At 39.3% G+C, this 23,252-nt stretch overlaps 1 protein-coding gene across 8 annotated transcripts in view; it reads right to left on the bottom strand.

Annotated features, from left to right (window-relative positions):
- Positions 1–23,252, bottom strand: part of LRMDA (leucine rich melanocyte differentiation associated) — an 864,979-nt gene that overhangs the window by 325,186 nt on the left and 516,541 nt on the right. For 4 of the 8 annotated variants that reach the window (XR_012905545.1, XM_075934701.1, XM_075934706.1 and 1 more), the window contains exon 6: positions 7,041–7,100. The exons of the other annotated variants lie outside the window; for them this stretch is intronic. Coding sequence is in view for 3 of the 4 variants with exons in the window: in XM_075934701.1 (XP_075790816.1) it covers positions 7,041–7,100 (60 nt within the window). In the remaining variant the exon portion in view is untranslated. The remainder of the gene's footprint in view (positions 1–7,040; positions 7,101–23,252) is intronic. 8 annotated transcript variants of the gene reach the window in all.

Here is a 23,252-nt window from a genome sequence, read left to right as displayed (position 1 = left end):
CTTCTTTTTAAACCAACCCTCTCCAGAGAAGCTACCTAAGTGGCAGTTGAAACTCCAAAGCAAATAAAATGGTATGTCATTTGACCTGCATATGAGGACATGAAAATGGACGAGTTTAGCATGTTTCAAGACATCTCAGTTCACTATTTCACTTACTGATCAATGGGAACATTTAGACCCATTAATCCACTCTCAAGGGAAAGTTTAAAGCCAGACCCTAGTTTCAAATAAGTACAGATTGGTGGCTGAGTGACCAATTAACCAAAATGCCATCTGTGCATGGAAGAGTGGGAGTATTTTTAATATGCAATTCCTTTTTTGCTCTTTGAAAGTCTGTTGGTCTTTGGGGTTAGCTCGAGACAGCTCAGAATGCATTGTGGGAAGATGTCCCTGGCATTAGCTGTCTCACGTATCTGCTGAATCTTGTTGGTTCTGGTGATAACCCAAAAAGTTATTCTTGGTTAGCAAACTGAAAAAAGGCAGAACATTTTCATGGAGCGAGGGAGGAGGGGGGAAGGGAGAGAGACATATTTTAAAGTCTCAAAGGGGTAGCCACTCAAAGCTCATCTGAAGCAGGTTTTGCTCATGAAAGCTCATGATATTTACATATATATTCGTTAGTCTCTAACGTGCGACAGGACTTTGCGTTTTTATGCTTTAAAAAGTATTTCAGTGGACTTTCTGAACACCTTAGTTCACAGCCTGCCTGCTCAGTGAAGAAAACAACAGCTCAGAAATCTGTGCTTCACTCAAAGTACAATGACACTTTGCAGTTGTCTACCTATGCTATTCATACTAGGGTCCCCAATTTGTTGTCCGTTTACCATGAGGCATCTTGACCAACTGAGAGATTATGGTGTACTTCTTTGAGAGGCCTCAACCCTCTACAGCTATTTTTAAATCAACCCATACTTTCAGAGCCGCCTCCTCTTAGATTTGTCATTGAGAACAATTCTGCCTCCATTATGGCCCATCTCCCTATGAGTCATGTACTTCGAGACTGTAGCCAATCGGGCCATTTTACCATTGAAAGCGGAAAGGGTTGGGAAAGAGGAGAACTGCTGCAAGAGGAGGAAGGGAGGGACACTGACTCATCCCCACGGAATATAGGGGTTGATAAGGACCCAGGCCAGAGAAGGGGGGGGGAGGGGTCTGTTTTACCCAGACCAAGGCTGAGGCAGGACCAACTCTCCCTCCCCATTTTTGTAGGTAGTAAAATTCCAGGTGTGGTCAACACCTGTGGTGGGCATGCCGCCAGCTGTCCCTTTTTAGACAGGCTGTGAAGGATTTTCTCCCTTCCCACCACATTTGCTTGGGTGCATTTGGGTTTCCTTCTCTCCCCCCCCCCCCCCCCCCGCACCTTCCCCATAGCAGGTTTAAGGAAGGGCTCTGTTCATGCCCCGAGGGATGTACTGTAGGCCATATGTCACCACTCATGATTTAAGTGCAGGGCAGATGTCGAGTGCCAGCACTCCATAGGAAAGGCTGGATACTTGGAAAAGGACTTAAAAAGAGGCGTTCATTATAGGAATGAATGGAGGGTGGTTAGGGACTCCTATGATTGGTATAGCAGGGAGCCAGCCCCTCCATTCTTATAGCCCTGCTTAACCCTCCTACAAGGCGGGAGAGGATGGTAAGGTCCTGACAATGGAGTTGCTGGAGAGACTGGGACAGAAAAAGAAGAGGAGCGAGTGGAAACCTCTCTCTCCAAATATGGTAAGATCCCAGCAATGGATTTGCTGGAGGGATGAGGATGGAAAGAGGGGGAGCCAGTAAAAGCCCCTCAAGTAATTATGGAATAAACAAGATGGATACCTCCACCGTACACTGTTATCTGCTGGGTAGTCCTAGGCATCTAATAATTAAGTTGTGGCCTGATTAATCCCATGCCAATGTCTCCTGTCCTTCTTTCGGGATAGCCAGACAACAAGAGTATTTTTGTTCTTAAGTGCATGGTTAAATGTTTGCGGCTGGATTGGGGTCAGCCTGCTCCACAATTTTTTCAGGATTGAGCCCAAAGTCAGCAACTTTCAGGCTGTTTGATTAAGAACATGCAGAGATGGAGACATATCTTTAACTCTGAGCAGACGAGTAGACCTAACCTCACCATAAACTCCAATGGGGGTACTCAAATGCTTCAAATTAAACTCCAGCTTTTGCAGAGGAGGTGCCTAAAAGTGCCTCTGAAAATAAAGCCACTTATTGCTATGATCATTTGTTCATTTACTAGTGTACCACTTCTTAATTTGACACACAATTTTATGTTGCATCCAACAGAAATGGCCCCAGGAACAAACGTAAAAAGAAGCTTAAATATGTCACAGCTGCACTTCAAATATATTTCACATTTGAACAGTTAAGTTTTAATATCATAACAATTTACCCAATGTTTTATTGTTCTTTTAACTGACACAAGAGCCTATAGATGTGTGTGTGTATGCTTCAATGGGCCAGTGTTTAGAACAAAGATTAGTACAAGAAATTAAAGCATGTTTATAGATTTCTTTTATGGAGGTTAGATCTTACTAAATAGTTATCCTTCATATACTTCTGCACAGAATTACAGTGAAGTTTTGGCGTGTGTTAAGTTATACAAACTTTTCAGAAGTGGGTGCATAATGTCTTTTTCTAAAGCTGTGTTATTATTTTGGTCAAAAATTGTTTACATTAAACAAATCCAATTTACCAAACTTTGACATGTTTGCACAACTGTATGTAATTTATACTGGAAACATGACTTTCAAATGAACTTTCTCCAGTCTAAACTCTGCAGTGTGTAGCCTGCAGTTCTAGATTCACCGAAAAGCTTGTCCCTGGCTTAAATCATATTCTCTAAGAGGTTTTCAATAAAGTAAATAATTCTTGTAATTTTGAATCTTTCATTAATCCTTTCAAACAGGATATATCTATCAAAAATTGATTTGACATTCGTGCCAGGTGCAACATTTAGTTAGAAAAATAGCAATCTCCAAATTAAGACAGGGGAAAGCAATTCATTAATGTTGCTATTCCTCTAAGTTTATTTTTGCAGACTTGATAAATGGAATTTAAATTAGGATCTCAGCATTCTAAAGCAGCAGAGATTGATTATAAAATAATCCTAATAAATCCATACTAGCTCCTATAAACGGAGAGTGTTATTATGACATACTGCTCTTATATTTGAAGTCCCATATATACAGATTGTTTCTCATTTAAAAGACCATAGCTGTCTAAGATCTATGGAACCAAACCATGCCATATGTTTATGGGATTTTATCCTGCTAAGCGACTCACAGGATTGAGCCCATAAAATGGAATAGCACTAGAGATAATTAGGAATTTAGATTATTAAAAGGACAACACAAATTAATTTATATTTGCTCAATTATACAGACAAGTATTGTATCATTGGAATACCTGAGAAAATGAGATGTGACCAACTTTTTAAAAAAATCCATCAATTCTTTCGTGCAATCAGACCCTTGCATAGGAGTGCCCCTAAAGTGACACCTCCGAAAAGAACGTTGTCTCATCCTTTCCCCCTGATTCTTTCAAGCCACTTGCCCTGGCAACACAGCTAGCTGGAGAGTGGAAAAGTGATTTCAGAGTTACCTCCGCCCTTTGACTGACAGGGAGACAAACAGAAATACTCTTCCTATCCAATCCCTGCTTCTGATGAACTTGTAAATCAGGCCTTCCAAAGGTGGAAAGCCTGATTTACAAAGGCATTTAGGCTGCCAAATATCCAGATAGGCGCCAAGTAGAATTTACAAAAGTGCCTAAGTTGGTAGGGGACTGGAACAGCCTAACCTCCTTTGGTAACTCCTACGAGGTGCCTCTCTACTACATGAGGCGTTAGTTACCGACTGACCTTGAACAACTTACTACCAGTCAGATTTTTCAAAGGTATTTGAGTCAGTGAGTTTGAGCTTGGACTCCCCTTGTCTTCTGGCCCTGGACCGATCCCTACAATAATAGTAATAGTCATTTAAAAAGCACATTTAGAGAGGACATTCCAGGAAAATATTCAAGTCTAACTCCTTCTTCAGTGGTGAAAGGGTGGCCCACTGGTCATTGTAATCATTGCAAAATAACTAAATATGTTATTTGTTCATGTGTCTATAGTAAAAATTCTATCCTTAAGGCCCGTCACCAGGAACTGACGTGTCTTGGACAGGTTCCTCTCAGGAAGGGGGTAACAGATACTCATCCCCCTCTGCCTGATGATTTCGTATTGTTCACTTCACAATGGTAGTCTATTTGAATACAGAGCCTGAAGCTAAGCAAAATCACTTAAGAGAAGTAAATACAAACCAATCAACAGGGAAAGTCAAACCAATCCGAAGCAAAAAACCAAGAAACTAACTTGATATCTCCAAGGCTACGTCTAAACTACAGTCTTCTTTTGAAAAAAGCTTTTTTCGGAAGAGATCTTCTGCAAAAATTTCTTCCAAAAGAGAACATCCACACTGTAAAAGTGCATCAAAAAAGCGATCTGCTTTTTCAAAAGAGTGCGTCCAGACTGAATGGACACACTCTCACATGTGTAAGCTGTGATCGCTATGGATAGAATGGCCACCACCCGCACCTTTGCTTTTTCCTCTTTCCTGTTCTTCCGAAAGAACTCCCTCTTCCCCATCCATACATGCCTTTTTGCGAAAGAGCTCATTTGCAAAAAGGCTTCTTCCTCGTAGAATGAGGATTACCAATGGCAGAAAAAACACTCTGTTCTTTCGATTTTCTTGCGAAAGTATGCAATTGCATTGTGGATGTTCCTCAAGTTTTGTCGGAAAAACTGGCCATTTTCCCAGCAAAACTCTGTTGTGTAGACATACCCTAAGAGACATGCAAGATCTTTCACCAAGGATACAAGCTGACAGCATGACTTACCTCATGAATAGTGGGTCACAGCCAAGCCTGGCTGTAAAATGAAAGACTTTAGAGTAATGTGGGAGACATGAAGGTATCTAAGTAATGCTAAGTTCTAGAATGAGTGCTATGGCTTTATTTTTTTAATATGTAACTATTTATGTAACACTTCTACCTGTGATCACTTGTTAAATGAAGTTGTACTCATTTTTGCCCTTAAACCTCTCAAGTGCAGTGCGCTAAGCAGAGCAGTGACCTGAGGTGAAATGGGTGGGTGGGGTGCAGCTTTTCTGGAAGCAGTGAGTCTGTGAATGCTGCTAATATATAGTGGACCAGGGCCTGGACTCTCGAGGAGGATAGAATCATAGGGCTGGAAGAGACCTCAGAAAGTCATCAAGTCCAGGCCCCTTGCCTAAAGCAGGACCCATCCCAAATAAATCAACCCAGCCAGGGCTTTGTCAACCCAAGACTTAAAAACCTCTAGGGATCGAGATTCCACCACCTCCCTAGGTAACCCATTCCAGTACTTCACAACTATCCTAGTGAAGTAGTTTTTCCTAATAGCCAACCTAGACCTCCCCCATTGTAACTTGAGACCATTGCTCCTTGTTCTGCCATCCATCACTACTGAAAACAGCTTCTTCTCCATCCTCTTTGGAACTTCCCTTCAGGAAGTTGAAGGCTGCTATAAAATCCCCCCTCACTCTTCCCTTCTGCAGACTAAACAAACCCAGCCTCTCCTCATAGGTCATGTCTTTCAGCTCCCTGATCATTTCGGCATTTTTCAAGAGTGCAGAAGTTGGAGTATGCCTATCACTAGCCTGAATAGAGAGGGAGGCTTGTGTAGACCTAAAGGGACATGTAGCCAGTGGAGTTGTGGTCCCCCTGATCCTGAATACCCCAACAAGCTTTCCTCACAGAAAGGGCAGGTAGCAACAATGTGCTTCACGATTCACCCCGTATCCCATTTAGTCTATACAAAAACTGGATCTGGGTTTATAACACTGCTTTGAGGTCCATCTCTAAGCCTAAGCAAAGTACACTTTAGTTCAACCTGTTCTGTTTGTTTGATAACCTCGCATTGTGTTTGTGAGGGGCTACGTTCTTTTTTATTTTTAACACCTTCTCAGTTCCCATCTAATGTAAAACAAGTCACTAGCTATCCCTTCACAGAAGGCATTTCAATTAACACTTTCTAAATAATACAGATATTGTAACAAAAAGACAAAACGTTCCTTGAAAGTGACATGGATATACAAGAACTATCTTGAAGAAGAGGGTAACAAATTAATTTTGTAATGTGTCAGTCAGACAAGTATCTGACAATACATGGTGATTTCAACAATGGAAAAAATCAATTTTCTAAATATTTTTATGATCCTTAGAAACCCCTCCTTCATTGCCTCTCAGACCTTACCTGTCCTACAGATTGAAATCTTTCACAAACATTCCTGGTCACAGAAAAATAGTTTAAAAAAATCCATGTTTCCAAGCAACTGATCAGATTCCGGGGCTACGACTCAAACGCATCTCTGTTCAGGATGAACCGATCTGCCCATAAAGAGTCCTTAAAAAGAAGCTTCCAAGAGGAAGACCAACAGGCAATGTCCATGAAACATTGCAGTCAAGGGGGATTATCAATACAGCATTTATCTTGCATGGCCAAAGCCCAGTAAAGAAAATGAGCAAAATAAATAGATTGCACAGTGCACACCTTCCTGAAAAATTAATAGAAAGCATCAGTAATGTGGCAGAAAGGTTATTTACAAGAAGAGTATAAAATGCAGTTGTTATTAAAGCACACGGTCTAGTTCGACTTCCGTGTCTCTCGTGAGCTTGAGACCTGGAAACTAGAGGAGACAAAAAATTCAAGAGATACTCTTTCCTGGTTTTTGTATTCAGCCTTCTCATCAGCCACACCTTTATTCCCTCCTCTCTCTAATGAGCTCACAAAGTCAGATGATATTCATTTTGCTTTTCTGACTAGGTAAATTTTAACGATTGTACTATGGGATCCCCCTGCTTTGGTGCGAGGTGCATTTTTGTTTCTTTTGATGCTGGCAACATACAAAAAAAAATCCCAGTCTTATACTTTTAGTATGAATGGTTTGCTTTAGATTTAAGCAAGCAACAAAAAAGAAAGAACAAGCGTAAAGTCTCCACAAGAAAGCACACAGAATGCATCTCACCTCTGCTGCAGGCTGAAGTTGAGATTCTGCCTCACTCAATGGAAGATGCCTAGGAAACTCCTAGAAATTTACAGATGCAAAACATAAAAAACAAGATCACAAGTTACATCGCTACACATGCCACACTTTTGTTTTCTTGTCTCTTTGTTCAGGTTGCAAATCAACAGAGTTGGATTAGGGATAATTAAAGATCCTGCTCAGATGTCAGCTCAAATGGTTCATGCTAACACTTTCTTTCCCTCATGTCTCTCAAAGAGGAAACAAACCTCTCTCTAAGTCCCGAGTTACATTTTCAAACACACAAAGATGCAGTTTTTAACAATCCAACATTACCCAGCTTAGAAGTGGAAATTCTCCTTAGAAAGACGATTTAATGAAATTTAAATGAAATCAATATGGTAAATAAAGTATCCAGTGTCAGGGATTATATGCACACATGTAGACATCATTAAATATTCTGGCAGAAATTTTTAAAAAATATCTTGTATTTACAGGAACACGGGGAAAGTGAGAAAAATGGGTAGCCCTGGATTACAGGGCTTGTCAGATGTTCAAAAGAACATCGCCATTTTATAACTTCTTCTAATCTGGGACAATACAGGTGGTTTGCAAACTTCTGGCTGCCAACAGATGCATAATATTCAATCTGACCAAACCAGAAGGAATTAAGTCAGAATTAGCCCGACAAAGCCATAAAAATGTGGAGGCCGTTTCAGAAGTGAACATTCAGAACATATTCCTCAGACAGGGAAAATGGTAGCCAGTGCTCTAGCATGTGTGAGGATTCCCCTGCCACCAACTCCTGCTCTTAAACCCCTGTCACCATTGGTTCAGAAGCCAAATTTACAGCTGCTTTGGCCAATGTGCAGCCAGTTACATTGCATGTTAAGGCATTGGCAAGAACTTTCACCACTGAGGTAAAAAGTAGACTATATGTTACATAGAAAGTTAGCCACATGTTACATAAAGTAAGTTTATTTACACTCCAAAATAATATATAGCAGGTTTCCAAAGCATATAGAAATATTTTATCTGGAAGTTGACCTATGAGGTAACCCAAGTAGAAGCACAGAACACGTTTTGCTGGCTAGGAGGCAGAAGAGGTATACATGATAGAAGAAGATAACTGTCTGTAATTGGAGACAAATCTCTCTCAGATTACTGCTTAATTTTCTTTATATTTTGGTTGACCTGGATTCCATTATTGGCATTACATTCCTTTTAAAAATAAGCAAGTTTTTGTTTAATCTATTTAAAAGCTGGGTCACAGTCCCTCTTTGTCTAACAAAATGGACATTTATCACTTGCTGTTCTAAATATGAAAACATCCTAACCATACAGTGGGTGTTGTCTCAAGTTACACTCTATATTTGTAGGTAGGATACAGTTAATGTGAAAGACGCATTAACATTCTATTTGTGGTTTAAAGTACAAAATTTACAGTCTGACTTTTCACTTGCCCGGATTTGCTAATTTGTTCCTTTTTTTAAAAAAAAAAACCTCTCGTTTTAGCTCTTAACTGACTTCTTTTAGTTGAGGACAGACTAGGGAGGTATGATGTGGTAATTGCATACCTATGGAATGATTATTTTCACCATCATAATGTAGGAAGTTTATATGAATCCGCTAATAAAATATTCATTTTTAATAGCTGTTTTGGGTATTCTTTTGGAGAAAAGTAAATGTGTTAATTGGTTCAGATTTTCCTAAAAAACATACTGAAAAGACAGTGTAATGTTGTTTGCTTGATGTCTTATTTTCAGTCATATGCTTTTACATCTTTGGATATCGTTTTTTATTTATAGCGGAATTACACGTTATGTTGTAGCTGCTTTCTTCATAGATAATGTTTCTTTTTACCCTTCAGCACATCTAATTCTCTTGAACAATCCTGGAATCACAAGAGTTCTCCAGACAGTTGCATCTGTGTGAATAAGTCATTCTCCTAATCTTATGTGTTTATATTCCAGTAACTCCTTGGGCAGAGAGTTTAGAAAATGGGTTTCAGACCAAAGTTATTTTTTATGGCCAAGTATTAAACTTTGAAACCAGAGAGTCGATAATTGAAATCCTGACAAACTCTGTAAGTGTGGGTTTACTAAATTAGGTATGAAAATTTCCACTCTTATGTGAGGCTGCTGTACCTCAGCTATGTGCCAAGTCATGGCCAGGAAAGAGTTATTTTCTAGCTTGAATAGTGCTGGCTATATTATGTAGCCTATTGCTACCTGGCAACCTGATCTTAATTGGGAAAGTATCTTTTATCACTTCTCTCGAAACAAAATTCAGCCTCCTCAAATGTTCTGGAATATGGAATCAGAAATTAATCCACTAGCACAATTCTGATAGGATGTCCATATGCTGCCGGTGATCTATCAGCTTTCTGAAACCATCTTCAAATAAGAGTACGCCGTGGTAATTATAGTGTTGAGTTTTGCTTAAAATGTTTTATACCAACATACATGATAAATGGATTCAGTTCTTTAAAAAAAAAAAAAAAAAACTTTTGTCCTTGAGTTCATTTCCTATCCTACTTCCTCTATTCATGTAACAGAACAACTACATCTGCCAAAGTCAGGAGCATCTTCTCCAAGTGGCTTATCTACACAAAGGCACTGTGAGGATTAATATTTGTGCAGCACATCATGTATATAATGTTTATACAAATGCTAAGTATTACTATCTGATTGGTACAGTCTTCTGTTATGGATGTCTGGTGGATCATCTAGCAAAGAGTTTCCCAAACTATGGGCCGCAGCCCGGTACTGGGCCGCGGGAAAAAAAATACTGGGCCTCAGCGTGGCTGCCAGGGTGTTCAGGGCTCCTGGACGGCCCGTGCAGCGTCGGGTTCCCCAAGCCCTCAGCCGGGCTGGGCGGATGCAGCCGTATGTTTCAGGCTCCCGGCAGAGGCATAGTGAGGGTTACCAGGTGAGCTCTTATTGCTGGCTGTGGAGGGGGGGAGGAGGGGTTGGATATGGGCCACAGGGAAGCAGGGTCAGGGCAGTGAAGCTGCCTGGGGGAGATAGGGAGGGGAACCGGCCGGCGGAAGCAGGGCTGGCTAGGGGGTAGGAACCGGCTGGTAGAAGCAGGGCTGGCCGGTGGGGTGGGAGCAGTGGGCCTGGACAGGGGAGATCGTGGGGGGGGGGGACTGGCTGGCGGGGGCAGTAGGGCTTGCCAGGAGAGATCGGGGGAGAATCGGCTGGCGGGGACAGCGGGGCTGGCCCAGGGAGGGGGAAGATGGGGGGGAGGGGAGAGAGAATCGGCCAGCAGTGAGCAGGACAGTGCAGGGTGCATGCAGATCCTGATTAAAAATGTAAAAGCAGTGCCTTTTAAATATCCCCACTGCTGACAGTGAGGTTTAAAGGCACTACACTGTGTCAGAATGGAGAGAACCTGGTGCATTCACCATCCGGAATGAGAATATGGATAAAAAATTCCAAAGATGGTGTCAGCTTTCTGAAAATAAAGGAGCCCTTTTTCAATACACAATGTGGTGGTGCAGGGTTTCTACTGGATTACAATCCATTTTTCCAACCCATATTCCCTTAACTTGCTGGTAAGAATGTTGTGGGTGGCCGTATCAAAAGCTTTGCTAAAGCTGGCCCTGGGGGCTTTGGGAGGACCAAAAACAATGTATTTGCATATTCTTCATTTGCTTAATGAATATGCAAATGAATTTTACCGGTCCTCCCAAAGCTCATGAATGGATTTACTCGTCCCCGTGTCAAAATGTTTGGGAACCCCTGCTCTAGGCTTCATACTTGTAAACATTCTCCTCATGCCAGAGGTGCCTCACCATCTATATCAGGGGTGGCCAAACTGTGGCTCTTGAGCCACATGCGGCTCTTTGCTCACAGAAATGTGGCTCTCAGGGTTACAGTTCGTTTGGAGGGACAAGTGCATGGCTGTGGCAGTGGCAGCTCTGGTGAGACCCAGGCATTGGGTTAGAATGGGAGGGGTCTAGGGTTGCCTGGCTCAGGGGGAGGGATGTGTGGCTCTTTGCACTACTATCCACAGCTCTTTTAGCTCTTCGTATCTAACTGGTTGGCCACCCCGATCTATACTGTCTTTAAACCCATTATAGCTGGGCAAGAATGTCTGTACTTTAGATGCCATTAACTGTAGAGGTGCCTCTAGATGTGTCTCGTGAAATACAATTAAATAGGAGTTGAAAGTCATGAAGCAGGAGAGGGAAGTGGGCAGGTAAACTGTACTGCGGCCCAGACATGGCGCTCTGCCAAATTTACTGCTCAATGATTCAGCCATGGTTTTTCCTTTTCCTACACAAATCATTTTTACGGTGTATTCCATTTTTTTTAGAAAATTGTTGTTGTGGCCATTAGCATACTAGACAAAAAGACATTACAGTAAAAGGAATTGCGAAGACAGAATAGCCATATTTCAAAGATGGAGATATAAGAACTGGGAAAGACTATATCAGATAGTGATATTCAACAACAAAACAAATAAACTTTGTTTGTAACCTTAGATGAGGAAAATGGAAACTTTAAGAAGTTTGTAAAATATCCTGAAAACGGCACATGATCAGAATTGCTGCCAAAGTTGGGACTTGAATACAGAGGCTTTTTTGTGTGGGCCACAATTTCACTGAAGGGAATTTCATGGGCATGCAACTAATGAAAAGACTGAACTCGTGTACAACAGAAATACAGATACCCTATGCTATACACTTAATCATGAGAATACATGTTGCTCTGCATAAGACTCTTATTTGTGGATTTGGGTATTTCTAATATTTCTGAAAAAGAAACGGTGTTTTATGGCAGATCCTTTGCAGGTAAAAATTGTCCTTCCATTGACTTCAATAGAGCAATGTCAATCTATACAAGGTGCAAATCAGCCTCATTCAAAAAGGTATTTTACTGGCAAATCTATACTTCAGATGATAAAGTAGCCCAGCGCTTTGTGTTCCAAAATCCAGTTCCAGTTAAACAATAGCCTCAAGGAACTCTTTCTGCTAGGATTAGAGAAACGAAATAATCTGTTAATACGAGTCCACCAGCGTAAGTGAACAGCCTTGAAAGATCATTCCACAAAAATGAAGTAAAAAGCATTAACACAGTACTCCGAGGAGAAGGGTAAAGAGAAATTTGGTGGATTGGAAGATCATCCAGAAAAAGTGAATTGAGGGGTAGGAGGTGGAAAGACTGAAGGAAGAATCTAAGATAGTTGGGACTGTGGGGTTTTTTTGTACTCCAATGCCAAAAAGTCATTTTTATTTCAAATCCCCTTGCAATAATACACATTTTAATGTGCTTCTCTGCTTCTGCGTTGATTTTAATTTTAAAATCCTCCAAATTTCTTTTTAAAAATCACAGCACCTAAAGCAAATCTCTTTTTAAAAAATTGAGGGTTTTGAGGTGTTCTAAGACAAGGCAGACTAAATCTCTAAACAGAAAGGAATGTGGAATGTGCTTCCTAACACTGAATTTCGTTTGGATATTTTTTTTCTGGTAGAAAGCATGCTTTATGATTTGGCTATAGGATGGCTGAGAATTTTGATTCTTACTTGTCTGTAGACGAGCATAAAAATTTAGTTTATTTTTTATTAAAACAACCGGATGTCAAACCATGCCTGTGTCTTCTTGGATAGCTCAGAAGACTGACAGTGAAATATTGACCCTTCTAGCTCCTTGCCCACCATTTAGAATCCATGTCCAAAACAGTAGAAACCAAGACCTCTTGTTGATTGTTCTATGGACTACATGAAATAATTGGACTGTATCAAATACCAGTTAGACAGGCAAACAGACACACGTTAACAACAGTCATCAATTATTAGCATTCACGTTGGCAATTTCAGAAAGAAAGGTCAAGAACCGAGTCAACATGGAAATTTTTATTCACTGATGTGCTAACTCCAGATTAGGATTTAAGCATGTTAGCAAATTATTTTGGAATGGAGTAGCCATATTCTAACAGTTTCATGTGCTTATTTGGCAGATTTAACTTCTCTTTGCAATGTTGTTAATCCAATGGGCTCTGAAGTCAATTTCACATTTAAGCAAAAATATTCTACTAGTTCTGATATTTAGAACAAAGGAAGCAAAGCTCAAACTAAAAGAAATTTTATTTTATATTGAGTAATATAATCAAGACTAGCTGACCTCTTTTATCTATATAAAAGTATATATTAATATTCCACTGGGCCCAACATAAATCTCTTACATTGAATACATTTGGGATTCCTCAAGTTATTACAATCATTGCAAAATATCTTTCTTCAAACTTTGTTTTTTATCCTAATAAGGTGTTCTTCGGCATGAATAAACTGCAGTTACACAGTGATTACCACGGTGGCAACAAACTGTAATTCGCAGGTTAGTAAACTGACAAATCACATTCACGAGCAAAATTAATACGCAATCCAACTTTGCAAAAGTTTGCCAGTAATCAAGTCAGTTTAAGTAATAAGTTAAAGTTAAATGTCAAATCTACTTGGAGCACGGAAATTAATATGCATTACAATATAGCTGATTATCTTCTATTATTTGGGCAGATAGGCTAACATAGTCAAAGCACAAACCACAGCATATTTTGTCCTGAATTAGCTAGTAAATCACTATTACAGTAGCTATTAACAATCATAAAGCTTTTTGAGTTTTACAGGGTGTTCATAATAGGCCATGCCATATGATTTATATCGAAAACATGAGTCAGCTCCTCAAAATGAGCTTGATCTGGGCTTGTTGGCCTTACTGGGTGACCTCTTGTTATCTCAGAGATTACTTGTAAAACTTAGTGTTTCAGCAGCCATTCCTAATGTGAGCCAGTTAAACACAGTCATAAAATGCAAATCTCACAGTTTCTACTAGCTGTGTAATTTTTAAAAAGTTATATCCTGGTTTAATGAGAACAAAGACAGACCTTACAGAGAAAGACATTTTTAAACAGAGCTAAAAATACTACAATTATGAAATAAGATTAAATGCATACAAAAACTATCCAACTGAAAACATGAGGTGAGCACCTAAATTTATTGAGTGTCTGGTCAGCCTTGCAGACTCTCATCGGATACAAAACGCCACAACTGCACCAACTTCAACTGAGTTGCAAGAGTTGACACAAGCTGAGGATCTGGCCCTGTTTCCCATGCATAGATATTGCCTTCATGTATTTCGAACGAGTGATGTGGTTGGGAAATACAATACGTCTCCAAGGAGGCCTGAGCTTTGTAGCAGCTAAAAAGGTTTCAACAAAGACTTGTCCTGCTACTTAACCTTTCTCTGATGGAATCATTTTCTTTCCTTTCCATTTTCCACATGGTGAGCTAGCATTTTTGGATCCCTGTGGAGAAATAAATTTAACTCCCTTTACGTTTTCTTACTGCCTCATTCCCAAATACAGACCTGCCCTCTCCTCAACTTTCTACTAATGCTGGCCTAAGCAACCCTTCATGTCAATGCATTTTATAAAAAGGGAAAGTTTCTCATGTAGATTTATCTCCCCACTTTCATGGGAATCTCTTTCTTCTTGCCCCAAATGTCATAATTTAGAGCTTCCAAACAGGTATTGGTAAACTAAGGCTTCTGATCCTTGGCTTAATTGACTTTTGGAGGGATTTGACTACAGAAAACCCAGTTATTAGATACTACATTTAATTGGATGATATGAACACATGGTTCACTATCCTGGAAAACAATCCCTCACTCGCACAGGCCTTGGGAGACAGGACAATCCTCGCCTACAGATAACCCCCTAACCTAAAGCAAATTATTTCTAGCAGCTACACATCACACCTCAGACACACTCACCCAGGAACCTACCCCTGCAATAAACCCCATTGTCAACTCTGTGCACACATCAAGCAACACCATCACAGGATCTAACCACCACATAAGCCACAACATTAAGAGGTTCATACAACTGCACGTCCTGTTATGTGATGTATGCCATCAAGTGCCAGCAACGTCCCTTTGCAATGTATATTGGCCAAATTGGGCAGACTCTTCAACAAGGATAAAAGGACACAAGACAGATATCAGAAACGGTAATATTCAGAAACCTGTAGAGGGACATTTTAACCAACCCAGGAACTCTTTAATAGATTTAAAAGTAGCCATTATTCTACAAAATAATTTCAAAAGCCAATTTCAGATATAGAGTGCAGAATTGGCCTTCATATGCAAATTTGACACTCTCTCTCCTGGCTTGAACAAAGATCTGAATTGGATGGACAGTTATAAAACCTGTTTTCTTTATATTCAACATCCAATTGACAGCAAAAGCTAAGTATGGGACACTTTCAGCCCACTCAATCAGCCTCATTAGCACCAGGACTACAATTGACAGGTACCTTTTCCCCCTCTGCTCCCTTTTTCTGTTGCAAATTGTGAGAGTCCCCCCCCCCCCTTTTCTTTCCACTCTGCTTATCTGAGGAAGTGGGATTTGCCCTCAAAAGCTCATGATATATATAGTTAGTCTCCAAAACACAAGAATACTCATCTCAAACATGAGATTACAGGACTACTCATTTTGAAAGTTACAGACTGACACAACTACCCCTCTGGGACTTTGGTTCATTATGGTTATGCAATATCACATTTTTGTCCTGCTTCTTTTTCTAAATTTCTTTAGCTCAGTTCAGAGACTTTTTGAAAAAGGCTCTCTCTTCGGAGTAACACCTACTTAATGAATTTCAATGACTTGGTCCAGTTTTCTAATGACATTTTCAGAAGCATTCAGTGTTGGTCTCTCTCTGATCCCACCATTTAAGTCAATACTAAATCCTCCACTGACTTCAATAGGACCAAAATTAGGCTGCTGAAAATCCTAGCCCTAAAGCTATGGTTACACAGAGAGAAAGTTATGATGATATTCTGTTGTTTCAGGACTATAGTCAAATATCTAAGGTCTGAAATGGGTTAAGTCACATAGGAGACAGAATATTTTATGAATAAAATATTCATCAATAGTGGGGCGTTCGTCTCAGTATATGCATACAGAAAGGGGGACCATCCCATGGTAAACTTGACATATAGAAGGAACTTTGATGTTCTAGGGCAAATGGGCTAATCTGGCAGGAATGGAATGAATCATTTCTCTGACTGCCATGTCCATTAATTCTAAGACAAGTTTAATTTGATAGTTAGACATCAATAAACCTTTTTCATGGATCCTAGCACTATCTGATGAAGGAATGCTCTCTCTTTAATGTTATCAAATAGCCAGATAAAATGTGCTGTAAATAGGTTTCATGACTGCTAATCTCAACCTAAAACATTCTAACAGGTCGTCTCTTTTGAACGGTGCTGTATAAATATTTATAAAGACTGTGCAAGAGAAGAAGGGTTGACAAAAAGTTTTTAAACACCCTTGCCATATACAGAAACTGGGGGAAGAATATGAGAAACTGCAATGACTATACTGCTCTTATCTTCCCCTTCAAACAACCTCAAATCCAGAAGGAGTAACTTAATCCAAGAATATTTATGAATATACACAAGGAACATGCACTAGAATAATCCATTTCACAATGAGATTAAACCGTAACACCTCATAAAACGAAACAGAAAACAATGTCTTGTCATGGAAAGTGATGGGAAATCGTACCTCCTAACCCCCAAGGTTAGACTACAGCCCCCACCTGGATCAGTAACAGTGCATTGCACCCCTGCGATATTTCACTGTCTTGAGATCTCAGTAGTAGCTGCAGGCCTTCCTGCATCCACTCCTCTTTTGGAAAGACTGCTGCCTTCCCCCATACCCTTGACAAGAGAAAGGTGGTCTAATTTATTCCCTCTTGTCCCCTCTGAGAGGGGAGCAAAATCCTTTTCCTTGTAAAGCTCCAGCATTTAATTCCCTCAGACTTGAAGAATCCACACGAGTTTAGGTTACACTAAACAAAAGCAGTATTTCTTAGCAATATGCAGGAAACCGAGCAGAAACAGAATGATGTTAGATAGTAAACATCTGGGGTGAAATCCTTGCGCTACAGATGTCAGTGGAAGGTTTGCTATGGCTAATTTCACCCCCACACATGGCAAAAAATGAGCAGCCCTAACACTTGAGTTACAGAAAAAATGAATGGTTTACCTTTCTCCTAATGTATTACAAGCTGCTTGGCCTTCTGTCCACCACAGCTATGGATCTACCATAACCTGTCAGAATTACACCTGGGAATAACATTGCTGAGAGTAATGTGAAATTAGCCACTTATAGACTCTCCCTACAGGACAAAGGTGCTCCAATTTAATTTGCATTGCCTTTGATTACCATATCTTTTTTTTAAAAAAAAAGTCACAAAGTACAGAAACATAAGAGTCCCCCCTTTCTGAAATCAGACACAAATTCTCTCCCTCCATCTAGATGTAGCCCTCATCACGGTTTGTCTTATTGCTAGCTGTATACTCTGTCATTGAGTCTGTGAGTGTTTATGTTCATTTTATATATTATCTTGAAGTATTATTTCATGGGGCACTACACAGCTAAATAAAAACTTTTAAAACTTCAATTATCCTTACTTTCGGACTTCTTGAAGCTCCAGATTATAAAACAATTACTTCCAAAATCCCAATTACAAAAACATCTGCCATATGAGGAGAACTTAATAAGACTGGGACTTATTTAAAACAAACAAAAGGAAGTACTTCTCACAACACACAGTCAACCTGTGGAACTCCTTGCCAGAGGACATTGTGAAGTCCAAGGCTATAATAGGCTTCAAAAAAGTGCTAGATAAATTCATGGAGGATATGTCCATCAATGGCTATTAGCCAGGATGGACAAGGATGGTGACCCTAGACTCAGTCAGAAGCTGAGAATGGGCAACAGGGCATGGATGATTACGTGTTCTGTTTATTCCCTCCTGGGCATCCCCTCACATTGTCCAGTGTTGGAAGACAGCATCCAGGGCTAGATGGACCTTTCGTCTGACCCAGTATGGACTTTCTTATGTTCCAAACTGTACAGCACACTGTCTCTTGCACAAAAATCCATCATAGTGGGATTACTCAAGATGTATGGATCTCAAATTATCAAATTTTAAGTGTAATAAGATGTTAAAAAAATTAAACTATGGTGCCTTACCCCCTGGCCTTTAATTCTCACGGATTTCTTGGCAGAAACTAGAAGGCCAGTCTCTGAAGAAGAGGAGAACATTGGCTCTTTATTAAGAAATTTTCAACGGCCAAACCATATTCCACCAGGGTTTATTTAAAAAAAAAACACATGCTTGGTGAAAATATGCATGTCAGTATTCTGCATCAAAAGAGGATGCTTTCCACAGTTGGTACTTAGTACCTTTTAAAAAATGGGAGGAAAAATCCCAAGGAATGTGTCTTACAGAAAACAATTACAAATGCTTTCAATAGGCAACTAAGTTGTATCAGGACAATGGTTTACCATCCATTTCTGAGCTATAGGTCCAATGGCTGATGACTAAGAAGCACTTACATGTGACAGAAACAAAAAACAGGACTATGTAGCACTTTAAAGACTAACAAGATGGCTTATTAGGTGATGAGCTTTCGTGGGCCAGACCCACTTCCTCAGATCAAATAGTGGAAGAAAATTGTCACAACCATATATACCAAAGGATACAATTAAAAAAATGAACACATATGAAAAGGACAAATCAAATTTCAAAACAAAAGGATGATGGAGGGGGGAGGTAAAGGTCTGTGAGCTAATGATATTAGAGGTGATAATTGGGGAAGCTATCTTTATAACGGGTAAGATAATTAACGTCTTTGTTTAAACTTAGGCATAAAGTGTTGAATTTAAGTATGAAGACAGTTCAGAGGATTCTCTTTCAAGTGTGGTCTGAAAAGGTCTTTGAAGCAGGATGCAGGTAATCAAGTCGTTGAGACAATGTCCTTTCTGGTTGAAATGGTTGATCTGGATGCATGGCCAAGAAACACTGGAGACATTCCACAGAGATTTTAACAACTTACACCCCACCATCAATCTCAGCTTGAACCATTCTACATGGGAGATCCATTTCCTGGACACCACAGTACAAATCAACAATGGAAAATTAGACACCACTCTCTACAGAAAACCCACCGACTCATACAATTACCTACATGCCTCCAGCTCCCCTCCAGAACACACTATATGATCCATCGTCTATAGCCAAGCCCTTTGATACAACCGCATGTTCTCTAATCTCACTGACAGAGACCAGAAACTTGAGGATCTCTACAAAACATTTATAAATTTCAACTACCCACACGGAGAAATAAAAAAGCAAATTGAAAGAGCCAGATGAATACCTAGAAACCATCTACTACAAGACAGACCCAAGAAAACCAACAATAGAACACCACTTGTCATCACCTACAACCCCCAACTTAAACCTGTCCAACACATTATCAATAAACTACAGCCTATACTGGAACAGGATACTAAACTCCAAGAGGCTCTGGGAGACCTAACCTCAAGATGATTCTTACCAACAACCACAGGACATACCACACTAATACCAACCCTGGTATCTTCCCTAGCAACAAACCCCGTTGCCAGCTTTGTCCACATATTCACTCTGCTGATACCATTATTGGACCTAACCAAGTGAGTTATAAGATCAAGGACACATATTCCTGCTCATGCAGAAATATAATTTATGCTATCATGTGCTGAAAGTGTCCATCTGCTATGTACATTGGACAAATGTCTCAGACACTTTGTCAAAGAATCAATGCCCACAAAACAGATATTAGACAGGATCACAAAGAAAAAACAGTTTCTTGCCATTTCAACCAGAAAGGACATTGTCTCAGCGACTTGATTACCTGCATCCTGTTTCAAAGACCTTTTCAGACCACACTTCAAAGAGAATCCTCTGAACTGTCTTCATACTTAAATTCAACACTTTACGCCTAAGTTTAAACAAAGACATTAATTATCTTACCCATTACAAAGATAGCTTCCCCAATTATCACCTCTAATATCATTACCTCACAGACATTTACTTTCCCCCTCCCATCCCCCTTCTGTTCTGAAATTTGATTTGTCCTTTTCATATGCGTTCATTTTTTTAATTGTACGCTTCGGTATATATGGTCGTGACAATTTTCTTCCATTATTTGATCTGAGGAAGTGGGTCTGGCCCACAAAAGCTCATCACCTAATAAACCATCTTGTTAGTCTTTAAAGTGCTACATAATCCTGTTTTTTGTTTCAGCTACACCAGACTAACACGGCTACATTTCTATCACTATTTTACATGTCACAGTGAGATGTGTGCGCTGTAGGGAAAAAAAAAAACCAAAGCAGGCAAGAGATACAAATGCAGAACTTCAGTCAAACATCTGTGGGGAAGGCTGCAACCTCCTTCAGCTCTTCCTGCCACTTGACTGAGATACTCCATAGCACCAGCCTGACAGTAAAGAGGAATAGCGAAGAAAACAATTTGCCAGCATGCAATAACAAAAAAGAGCAAGCAGTCCCGCCTAGGTTGGAAAAAAGTTTCTTTCTTAAAAAGCCCACTGTTCAGTTATCAGGTTAAATTTGGAGACTCATTTTGCATAGTGCTCATCATAGTTTGTTCCTGATCCCTCACACACCAGGAGGCATTAACAAAATTGTGTATAATTTCAATAGAGAATTTTTCTTCCCAACACACACCCAATTTTTGTTAACTCCAATTTTCTTTTTGATAAAAAAGCACCCAGAAAATAATTAGCTTTAATAGCTCTTCTATGAATAAAGCAGCACAACAGGATGGCAAATATAAATGAACGATCTATAGTAAAATTTAAGTCTTCAAAAGTTACACCAAAAAAGATTACAGGTTCTGGACTGCTCTGGGGGAAAAATGTACATTTGTAATAAATATATCAAATCCTCTAAAAACTACACCCAATGGAATTTCATATTTAGACTGATTTGTTTTCCAAATCACATAGGCAGCGTAGTTACATGCAATCTTTAAACAAGTATAACCACAGAGCAATGCAGAGAGATTTAAGAGAAATAAAGCATGATCAGCTAGGTTGTAATCTTCTTTTCTTGCATTCTCCTCCCTATAGCTGCATTAAATTGCCTGTTGAGAACAATAAACATATTTGTGCTTTATAGGTAGAATGATTTGTATTATGTAAAGATTTGGCTAACAGACTAAAGACACATTCACACTGAAATGGATTACATGCTGTTAATTTTTGGATGCTCTAGGGAACTCATAATTCTGGAGGACTACAGCTTCATATTTGAATATACTTTGTGCGATTTCTCAAAACAGGCATTTTACTAATTTTTCTAGAACCACACTAACCCAAAAAAACCCCAGACAGTTGAGTGTGTTCTAGGAGGGAAATGTACTGCAGTCCAGTGTTTTTTCCCCACTCAAGAATAAGCACAACATTTAATTTTTTCCTATTAAACTGTATGTTTTATCATACCAATTCAACAGCATTAGTTCCAATGTTGTACTCCAGGAATATTTGATTAGCTTAGCATTATGCTAGCAGAAACTTGAAGTGGTCTTTCTGCCACACAAGTGTGCAGAATTAGCAAGCTAGGCAGAATAGGTTGTTTTGAATAAAAGTTCAAGCTACCTGTTCGGTTTGTAACTGTTTGGAAATTTCATGTTGATCTCAACAAGCCCGTTTCAAAAATATTGTTAAGAGATATCATTGTTAATAAATTAAATATCTAGTATTGCAAAGCAATACCCATCAATATGTTCACATTCTTTCATTATGAACTATAACATTCAGAATAAAGCGGATTCCCTTATTTCTGTTCTCATGAAATGCTAAACTTACTTGGCCTCCATTAACTAAACACCAAAATCCTTTGTATGTTATTTGAAGATATTTCATAATTTCTGAAATACTAAGTATTTCAGAACAATCTTAAAGGATAAGCTCACTAATAAATGGAATATCCCTGTACAAATACAACAGGGAAACACACTGTATTTCTTTATTAAATCACGTACTTTTCTTAACATGGGAAGGGTCACCTAACAAATATACATCGACTGGACATAACGCAAATACTTTTTATGACCTTTGGTCTCATGTAATAATTGGTTGTCTGGTCAGAGTTGCTTACAGTGTAAACAAAGACTGATAAACCCATACTGGCGGCAAGTATTTATTACATTACAACACAGCTGCCAACTGTCTAACCGTTTTAATAAAAACCTATTTTCTAAGGTTTATGTTTTATTGCATGTATGACTCCCTTATTGGTTAGCATTTTGGAGTTGCGGAAAAGGTTATGAATTCAGAAACTGACTGCATTCATATTATATTTAAAACTTAATGCTATTTTATTAAAGACATATGGGCCTCCAAAGTACACATATTAAATGTCATGTAAGAAAAGTAGCAGTTTAAATCATGGTCAAATTCATTTTTGACGTGACTCCTGAGGCTTCCCAAGATCTGAACTATTTCTTTGTAAATCTGGCAGTTTAACCACACTCATAAATCACTTTCAAAGCATATTATTTCTTAATTTTACTGCATTAAAGAGCATTTGGCCTACACAGTGAACTGTTTGTAGCAGTTATGTGAACAAAGTTGTACATTTAGTCTTACAATGTGGGAAGGGGGGGAAGAGAGTCTGCTAATTTTTCAGTCTGAATGTACTTCCTTTTTCCATTTTAACTTACATAAATACAATTGCCGGTGAAACTTGCTAGGGTGAGATTTACATGCAAGTTTGCTGGATATACATTAAATGAAGGTTCATTTCCGCTAGCTTTTGGACTATAATTAGAAACAGAATCACAAAAGCAGGTGTAAGGATAATTTAATACTTGAGAAAATACCCCATAGATCTTTCCTGTGGAGCACTATACTATGAAGGGTGGAACAGACAATAATATTCCCGTAGGACAATGCTGTTTTGTTTTTTTTTAAATTTAGCATCTGCATACTATGACAACTATGATAAACATGTGTGTAAAATACGTATTTTCAGTAAACATTTTTTAAATAAACTTCAAGCAGAATTAAGGGTCCTATTGGGGTCCACAGGAAGATTGCCACTGAAAGGAAAGGGCTCTAGAAGTGACCCTAGGTCATAAAGCTGTGATTGTTCCTCATTATCACATATTTTTTAAATATTCTCGGTTTATTAGACAAATATCAACTCACAGATGTTGTGATTCTCAGGTCTTCCTATGCAAGTTTTGTACTAAGAAGTGAATTTCAAAATAAATCAGGGTATGGTAACTCCTTAGACATACGGTACATCTACACTGTGGGGTAGATGGGCCAAATTTGGCCTAGT

This window comes from Pelodiscus sinensis, chromosome 8 (assembly GCF_049634645.1).
Source record: "Pelodiscus sinensis isolate JC-2024 chromosome 8, ASM4963464v1, whole genome shotgun sequence".
In the NCBI taxonomy this organism is placed as follows: Eukaryota; Metazoa; Chordata; order Testudines; family Trionychidae; genus Pelodiscus; species Pelodiscus sinensis.
This window is presented reverse-complemented; position numbering and strand designations above follow the sequence as displayed.